The 9,616-nt window shown below is 39.3% G+C and overlaps 1 protein-coding gene across 1 annotated transcript; it reads right to left on the reverse strand.

Moving 5' to 3' along the window:
- Positions 1–206: 206 nt before the first annotated feature.
- On the reverse strand, positions 207–8,631 carry LOC309865347 (olfactory receptor 2B2). The gene is made up of 2 exons (XM_082731620.1): positions 8,252–8,631; positions 207–1,312 (listed from the first exon to the last, which is right to left on the reverse strand). Exon 2 carries the CDS (start codon positions 1,285–1,287, stop codon positions 346–348), a length of 942 nt encoding a protein of 313 aa, XP_082587746.1. The 5' UTR covers positions 1,288–1,312; positions 8,252–8,631; the 3' UTR covers positions 207–345.
- Between the last annotated feature and the right edge of the window lie 985 nt (positions 8,632–9,616).

Consider the following 9,616-nt stretch of genomic DNA (forward strand, 5'->3'; position numbering starts at 1 on the left):
ATTATACAAAACTATGAGAAGTGGGCAAATTCTACTCAGAAATCGAGATATTTAACATTCCCTAAGAATATCAGTCTAGTACCTCTATAAAATTGGACTAAGTTAGTTTAGTGTTGGTGGTTCTAAATGAAGCCAGAATGAATTCTAGTTATATACGTTATGCCTGAGTTTTCGTGTCTGAGAGACCACCAAGGAGCTAACACCGATGCAATCACATGAGGGTTTATTTGACAAGCTTAAGCTTGGGCCCAAGTATACTCGATGCAGCAGAGTAGGGACTTGGACCCCGAACTAGGTTACAGTCCTAGATAGATAAATGATAGAAGACCTATCATTTAGGCATTCCTATTTCTTGATTAAGAAGACCCTCACAATCAACCTCTTAAATGCTCCCTTTACATCTTTATTCCTAAGGGTGTATATAAGGGGATTCAGCATGGGTGCGATGATCCCATAGAAGAGGGACACCATCTTCCCCCGGTCCTTGGAGCTGGGGGATGGCGGTTGTAGGTACATGGAGATCGCAGTGCCGTAAAACAGTGACACCACAATCAGATGGGAGCCACACGTGCCAAAGACCTTTCTCCGGCCTTCGGCCGACTGGATCCTCAACACTGCTTGGACAATGAAAGCATATGATATAAGGATGAGCGTCACGGGTATTAAGAGAAATAGCACACTGATAAAGAACAGTTCCGCCTCGTTGGCTGTAGTGTCTGCACAGGACAACTTGAGCAGGGCAGGGACCTCACAGAAGAAGTGATCCACTTCTCGACGGCCACAAAGCGGCATGTGAAGGGTCCAGGTGGACTGCAGCACTGAGTTGCCGAAGCCACTGAACCAGGATGCGGCTGCCAGCTGGAGGCACAGCCTCTGGTGCATGATAACTGAGTAATGCAGAGGCCGGCAAATAGCTACAAACCTATCGAAGGACATGACGGCCAAGAGAAGACATTCGGTGGAACCCAAGGCCAGGAAAATGAAGAGCTGGGCCACACAGCCACCGTAACTGATCACCTTCCTGGTGCTGCGTATGTTTACCAGCATCTGTGGAACCGTACTAGTGGTGTAGCAAAGGTCCAGGAGTGACAGATTGGTAAGAAAAAAGTACATGGGGGTATGGAGTTTGGGGTCCAGATGAGACACAAGAATTATTGCCAAATTGCCAAAGATAGTCAAGATGTAGGAAATCAGGAAGACCACAAAGAGCGGGAGCTCCAGCCATGGTCGATCTGAGAAACCCAGGAGGAGGAACTCCCGTGGGACGCTCTCATTCACCTGCCTCATGATCAGTGGTTCAGCTCTTTGTTCCCTGAAGTATAAAAGGTCAGTAAGGTAACAAATGCATATTTATTTACTGCCAGTTGGTTATAATCACTTTGCTAATAATTTATATAAATTACAGACTGATAGTAGGAATAATGTGAAAAGTGTACTGATAAAAATATATCTTTCCAATTTCCATTTCAAAAGTGTTTCTGTGTTTGTAAGTGTCTTTGCAAAATGAATTACAAAATTTTAAAAGCATGTCATCAGTTTCCATGTTCACGGGAGGTATCCTTTGACCTTTTGTTATTTTGCAAGTGGGTTGTTCTCACTTCTACCTTGATACCTAGTCTAAGGTAGAAGTTGACATAGCTCTGGGGCACCTGGGTGGCTCAGTTTGTTAAGCATCGGACTCTTGATTTTGGCTCAGGTCATGATCTCAGGGTCATGTGATGAAGCCCAATGTCAGGCTCTGTGCCCAGAGTCAGCTTGAGATTCTCTCTCTTCCTCTCCTTCTGCCCCTCCCCCAACTCTAAATAAATAAATAAATAAAATCTAAAAAAAAAAAAAGTTGGCACAGTTCCTGCCATTGAAATTTATTCTAATGTCTCCTTAATGCCAGTTAGATTCCCTGTTTGTGCAAATTAGTTAAAATTGTTTAAATCTCACTCCTCCCACTCGGAAAAAAAATATAGGCAGTATCTAGCAAGTTATCAGACACAATTTAAGGAGACATGTCCTTTTACTTTTTAGAAGTTCAGAATTCGTACAGGATTTTTTAATAATAAGGAACGTGAAGTCTGACAGGCCTGGGATCACACCTTGCCCAATTTAGTCACGTTGCCCTTGTTTCTTATCCTTTGATCTTTAGGCTTTTCACTCATAGGGTGAAAATAATGACATTTTTCTAAGTTGTCTTGACGTCAGGCATAGAAACACCCTTCAATCTGGACGCTGACCCCCAGAAACAGAGCAATGTGGATGAAAGAAATTTTAGTGATTCGGGGCCTCTGAGGTGCTCAAAGAGGAATTACGTTTTTTAGATCTCCAGATTTCTTAAGGTTGTCTATTGAAAGCTTCCCATTTCCTCCTTAACCCCCAAACCATCAACCTGACTAACAAGGCGCACGTAACCACCTGCTGTGAAGTCCACACGTGGTTTTTAGCGTAGATTGCCTGGCAAGGTGCATGGCCTGGAGAAACACAGACATATTTGGGAAAGGATGGGAGAGATGTGGAAGCTCTGAGATGCTTTGGGCAGAAGCTACTCAGGGCCCTGCATTCCCCATGTGAATATGTCCATTCTACCTGCTAAAAATGACTCATGCCAAAGAGATCTTAACAGGACACTCGAAATTATTTCATTATTTTTATCAATATCAGAATGTAAGTTTTTCATTATTATTCTTGTTCATTAAACTGTTAACATTGTGTATTTTAACTTTTTTTTATGTATTCTAGGGACTATTAGTCCCCCCTCAATATCCCCTCTCTTGGTCTCAGCTGATACACACTCTGGTTCATGCATGATGTCACATGTGACATCCTCCCAGGCTTTCTGTGGCCAGGGAGGGCACAAGGACATGGAAAGTACTACTGCAGCGGGGAGCATTGGTGTAGAATCGGGAATGACAGCGCTGGGCCAGAAAGCAATCAGGGGAAGAAGTTAGATAGATTCCAGAGCACCAAACTCTTAGACACTTGTTCACTCATTTTTTTTGGGGGGGGGGCACATTCACTCATCTTCCACACACATAGTAACCCTCAAAGGCTTTATCCACCCTTAAAAGCGTATCTTTAGATTAAATAGTTGTGATATCATTTTGTGTCTTAGATGGGTTCCCCCCACCCAGGAAAAACACAGTTATTAGATAATATTGCAAGAATGAACACACACACACACACAAAAATACTTTGAAACAATCTCAACCATTTCTATATTCCAAGAAACCTAATTCCTCTCATACCAAATTCCTTTTATTATTGTATTTGTTTCCAAAATAAGGCCACATCATTGATTCAATTCCTCTCCTTTTGTTATTGTTGTTGTTAACGTGCTCCGCTCCCAGCGTGGGGCTTGAGCGCAAAACCTCATGCCTGAGAGTGGCTTGCTTTACGGAGGCAACCAGCCACCCCTAACTCAAGTTTTTTTCTATCACTGTTAGATTCTGCCTCCTTCATGAGCCTTTCCCATTTACTGAGCTCCTTCCTTTGACCTTCCAGTGGAATTTTGTGTGTAGCCTGACTGTAACACTTCCCTCTTTCCGGTTGTCTTCTTACTTCACATAGCTTGTGCACATCACGTCCTCACATACATTGTACGTGTCACTAGAAGGTCGAGCCTGGAAGCTCCTGCAAGACAAGCTCGACCTTCGCTCCATCTTAGTGCCCTAGTAGCAACTCGCAGCACACTCTAGCCACTGACACAGATGGACACATCAGTCTTCAACCACTTAGGAAGTGCCTCCCCTGCGGACAGAAGTGTGCTAGACCCTGAAGATACAGAGAGACGTCAGAGTTGGCTCTTAGTGTCCAGGAAATGATGGTATTTAGGGGATCTGTGTATGTATGTAAAAATATAGCAACAGGTGTTCATGACTTTATGATTTCCAACACTTAGACTCATCTTTATGCCTAGGAGGTTTTTTTTGTTTGTTTTGGGTTTTGTTTGTTTGTTTTTGTTTTTAAATAAGTTTCCCTTGTCATGGTATAATTTTTTAAATATTCTTTACGGAAATCATTTTATTTTGGCATGAGTTCAAATCAAAGGACAACCTCATCAATGCCAAATGGGCTCCAAGGCTATGTGAACTCAGCATGACCCTTCTTTTGGGATTCTGCCCCTCAGTGTCCACAGTTGGTTCCTCCTCAAAAAGGAAGCTGTTGTTTGTGCGGTCACCAAAACCAGAGGCAGGCCCACAGAGGGTATCAGGATAAATTACGTATCAGTTTATTTTTCCTTCGATTTTCAGGTTTTTATTTTTACCTTATTACTTTATTTTGATTTTTATTATTTCTTTCCGCTTTGATTCATATGGGACCCAGTGAAGTGCACGGAGTCAGTGGGCTGTCTTCCAGCTCTGCTCTAAAATCCCTATCCCATGGGGTGCCTGGGTGGCTCAGTGGTTAGGCATCTGCCTTAGGCTCAGGTCATGATTCCAGGGTCCTGGGATCAAGCCGGGCTTCTTGCTGAGTGGGAAGCCTGCATTTCCCTCTCCCACTCCCTCTGCCTGTGTTCCCTCTCTCGCTGTGTCTCTCTCTGTCAAATAAATTAATAAAATCTTTTAAAAAAGAAAAAAAGAAAAAAATTTGCATCCTGTGCTGTGAGAGTAGTAGCAGTATATTTGAAGAAGGAAAATCTGTACAGTTTGATTAGCTAATAGCTAATTGGGGGCTGTCAGACAAAACTTAAATGTAGCCTATGTGATTTCCATGTTGTCTACCATCCTTCTTTCCTGGCTCGGTTCTACACCATTAAGTCTTTTTATTTTTTTATTTTTAATTTTTGTAAAGATTTTATTTATCTATTTATTTGACAGAGGATGCTAAAGCCTCAAGAACACAATGAGCTTAGTAACTATGGTGGAAAGTTTAAAAAACAGCATGGGGGTGGTGGGGAGCAGAGCTTCAGAATTTGCCCACCCCCCCCCTCCAGCAGAGCTGGCCCAGAGCACATATCTATTACCATTAAAAAGTCCTATAGTTGGTTCCTCTTTTTCCCTCTTTGTCATTATGTAACAGACTTTCAGGTGTCTAGAATTTTCAGAGAACTGTGTTTTAGATGGTGGTGTTTCATCTTGTTTTGCTGAAAAGCTGCCATTATCAAGGCTTAAACCTCTTGCAATTGATGGCATTTTAGAATTACAAAAAGATTATAAGCATACATGTGATTTTCGGTTTTCTTGCCTAAAAGCTTTTGACTTTGAGGCATCCTCTTTGCTTATTCTCTACGGTTCTGTTTCTGATACTGTTACACACGTGGGAACATTCTACTACGCATCTAAAGGAACAGAAAACAATGAGCAACTCCAGTTTACCTGTGAGAGATTTTTCTTTAAAAACGTGCCTGAATGATCTTATAAGGAGACAAAGATAGTTCTTTCCTAACAATGGACTATTTCATAAGGTGAGGACCTTTTGAGTAAAATAAAGCAATTTCAGTTTACGTTTCCTTTTTAAATGTGTCAAACTACATAGAATCGAATTTTATACAAGTGCATTGCTCTGTCAGGAGTGTTTCCTGATGAATGTAGCCAGGGATACAGACACACAGAGTGAAAACCCGAGAGCAGGACACAGGACACAGGGTTGGCTCACTGCTTATCCTTCAATGGAATGTTTTTAAATATGAAAGTGATTTCTAAATGCCCAGTTTATATCCCCCATAAAAATTCATTATTCCATTAACGTTTCTATTACCTGGTTTTAGTTTTAGCAGGAAAGACTCAAGTCAGTTCTTACGGTACTAAAGGGTAGATTCCTTTAGGGAAGAATTATTTAAAAATACCTATAACTATAATATATTTCAGATTGCATCAGCAAATTTATTTGCTAGAAAAATGGATTATGATCTGAGGGAGACGTGTGTGTGTGTGTGTGTGTGTGTGTGTGTGTGTGTGTGTGACAGAAGGAGACCCAGTGGGTGAGCTTTGGGTTATTAGTGCATCCCACATCAATGGAAGCTGTAAGGAGCAAAATATACAATACATTCCAAGCTGAACCTCATGAATTGAATTTAAATTTTGCAGTGGGGGACAATTTGGGGGACAAATTTGAAATCAGTCTAGGGAGTTTTTCAACAACAAGAAAGGCCACTGGTTTAAATATCTCAAAATAGCACAACTGGCAGCAAGTATATAATGTTGGAAGTAATTGGGTAATTAACTAAACACAAAAGTTGAGCAGTGCCTGAAACTTGCCTGTCTTTCAAAAAATGAAAGAATGGGTTGAAGTGCATCTCATCTTTGTGGCTTTGAATGTTAACTTTATAAACTCTTCTAGCTCACCCTATTTATAAAGCTAAATATAAATTTCAATTCCCAGGAGAATGTTTTACTTAATGAAATGTTTTTATTGCTTGTTTTTTAAAAATTAATATAAAATCTTTTGGTATGCTTCTTAAAATGTTTAGAATATCTTCACGTTTTATAAATGTCTTCTTACCTTCTTTCCTCCCTCAGGATCTTTCTGATGTAGATCATACCTTAGGAAGCCTGGTAGTTCTCTTTCAAGGCCACTGTATATCTTATTTCTGATATACTTTTATTGTCTCAAAATTCATTATTTTCCTGCCCACACACTCCCAACCTCAATCTCACACACTCTCTCCCCAAATGTGTCCATCTCTTTGGTGCTGCTGGGCCAAGAATTCCTCCTGAAACATAACCCCTCTCTAAATGGGATCTCCAACTGACCTCAGCTGAGTGAATCCTCCAAGAGACATTAGGTAATTTGAATTCTAATTCATAGTCTCAAAGTTAGGACTGAAGGATTTGTTAACATTTGAAACAAGCAAACAAAAACCTAGGAAGTCCTTATCTGCATCTCTGAACTTACATGAGATGGGTCCTGATTGTTTTCCTGTTTATGTTTATTTCCTGTTCACACATCTGTACTGTTCACACATATGGGCATTGTGGCTAATACCCTGAAGATAACTGAGTAGATTACTCTGCTTTTGAGTGAAGCTATATGGGCAGCATCTTGTTACCCACACTTTTGAGTGGCAAATATCCAACTGGGCAGCAAAACAGAACATTTGATTTTGTGAGATACCAAGGGGACTGGTAAAGAGACCACGTCTGGGTTGAACCCTAAGTTAACAGAAGGAGCATTTTCGAAGCTGCGAGTGGGATATTAGCAAACTTTATTGGTGATCTGCTTAGAATGTCTTCACCCATGGTTTAGAATATTTGCCCAGATGAACACATATCATCATGTCCATTTTAAAACCTGTACTTAGGTTGACTTTATATCTGTCATCTCTTTATTGAATTCTCCCATCCGCTATCTGAGCTTGAACACTCCACAATATGGACAGTCTTGAGAAAAGAGGTAACAAGAATTTTAGTCCCAAACCTGCCAGTAAGTCATTGTATAATTGGACAAGTTAATGGCTTTGGATGTCAGTTTTATGTTTTGTAATGTAATGGGATTGATATTTCCCATCAGCATAAAAACTGTTTATTTTTAAGTTCTCTCGAATTATCTCATATGCCTAAAAGATAGGGTTCGAAATATCACATAGACGCTGTCTTCTTGCTGGAGCATGAGGAAGAATATTGAGTGATTTTTCACACAGCTAACACAATGTAGCTTGGCTTAGCATAATTTACAAAGAAGTTTGCTTTAAAAAAAAAAGTTTTTCCTATTTACAAACAATTAATTTTGCAGGCAGACTGAATTTATGTGTTCAGAGAAGTTACCTGCTCAAGGTCTGAGAGCCAGTAAGTAGGCAACTGAAGATTAGAACTTAAGACTGACCTGTACTAAAGTGATTTCCCATAGAGATTACAAACATATTCAAAATAATATTATATATAAGGGCTTATGGAAGCTAAAGTGGAATGAAGCACATTTTTCGTAGCAGATAATTTGGTCTTTGCTGAGAGGTGAAACACAGTAGTCTATGAAATGAGTGCTTAGAACACTCATATTTTACTAAGTATAAATGATACTATACTTGGTATGTAAGTATATTATAGAATTATGGTAGGCTAATGTATAAGTATATTACTAAGTAATACTAAATAAATTTAGTAATTTTTTTAAAGATTTTGTTTATCTGACAGAGAGAGAGCGCACATGCAGGAGGAGCGGCAGATGGAGGCAGAAGCAGACTCCCCACTGAGCAAGGAACCTGAGGCAGGACTTGATCTGGACCCCAGACCCTGCGATCATGACCTGAGCTGAAGGCAGATACTTAAACGACGGAGCCACCTAGACACCCCAAATTTAGTAATTTTTGGAAATGTATTCTACTTACCTCCATTTTAAGCACTGGAGATAGATTCATTTATTTTTGTGTCCAAGAAGGCTTGAATTCAGATAGAATTAAAGTTCATAGATACAGTGACGTCTTCGTAAGTTGTTTAGCTGTGGAACTGGTTTGATGACACTCATTCCGTTTCTTTTAGTTACACTTGGTATAAGTCACGAATTTCCATTCAGAGTTGACTGAAGAGAAGGACAAAGCATCACAAACGACCAGAATGTTTAGGTATCACGTGCCTTGGAATGAGGGCATCAGCTGCTGTTTTCAGAGGGTTTTTTCCTAACCAGTTTTGTAAATAGAATTATGGTGTACTTTGTCTACCAAGATTGGTAAACACTAATCTTTGGTTTCTGGTGGAAATCTCAAACACTGAGTTGTAAAATTCTTCCCCCATAGTTTATAGTAATTAGTCACATACCCAGTGGGGAGAGAGAGAGAGGAGATCTTTGAAGTGATATTTCTCTTTGCTCTCGATTTGCTCAGCAAACTTCCTCTAGGGACCAAATTCTCAACTTTTCCTGAGACAGAAGTAATGACAAGGGGACTACAGTATTCAGAAAAGTTTGATTTTTTTTTTCTGTTGAATTGAGATTCATTTACTTCCAGCTACTCACTGAGTTCTCTAAAGGCACGCAATTACTTCTATCAGTAAGGAATTCTTTATTCCATGTGTAAATTCTCTAAATAGAACTCCATGTAATTCATATTAAGAAAATTGCCCATTAGCTTGATTTACAATACATTTTACATAAAGTAGTTTTAAAAATTAACATAGAGCCAACATATCCACCTTATCTTTCATGGATTTTAAAACTTCTAGGCTTAACTACTAAGCTCTTCTTCAACTTAAGATTGCATAAATTGTCTTGTAAGATTCAATTTTTTTATGTTGTAATATTTAATCCAGATAATATGTATTTATTATTTATGTACTATAATATGCAGGCTTATTTCAATTTCATTTACAGGTGAATAGATTTGGAAGACATATATTTATAATTCTGAAAAAATATTAGGACCTATTAAATAGACAAAACCCACAAGCTTTTAACAAATTTGAAGGAACCCCCCCACAAGTAACCCCATAGGAAAATGACAAATTATAGAAATTAAAAATGTAGAGATTAAGCAAGTCCAAATGACCAATGTAAGAAAATGTGACCAAGTTCCCAAGTAGAGAAGTGTATATTATAATAGCAATGATAAAACTCTTCATACTCACCAGCCTGGAAGCAAATGGGAATTGAATTCTATTGCTAATAAGAATGAAGGAAAAAGGCTACTCACAGGCTACTGGTGGAAATTCAAAATGTTAAATGTTTTCTGGGGAAAAATATGGCAATGACTCTTAAAAAC

This window comes from Mustela nivalis (genome assembly GCF_964662115.1).
Source record: "Mustela nivalis genome assembly, chromosome: 5".
Classification (NCBI taxonomy): Eukaryota; Metazoa; Chordata; class Mammalia; order Carnivora; family Mustelidae; genus Mustela; species Mustela nivalis.

Excerpts from the sequence above, each read along its gene's own strand:
- LOC309865347 (XM_082731620.1), bottom strand. The coding sequence starts at position 1,287 with ATGAGGCAGGTGAATGAGAGCGTCCCACGGGAGTTCCTCCTCCTGGGT.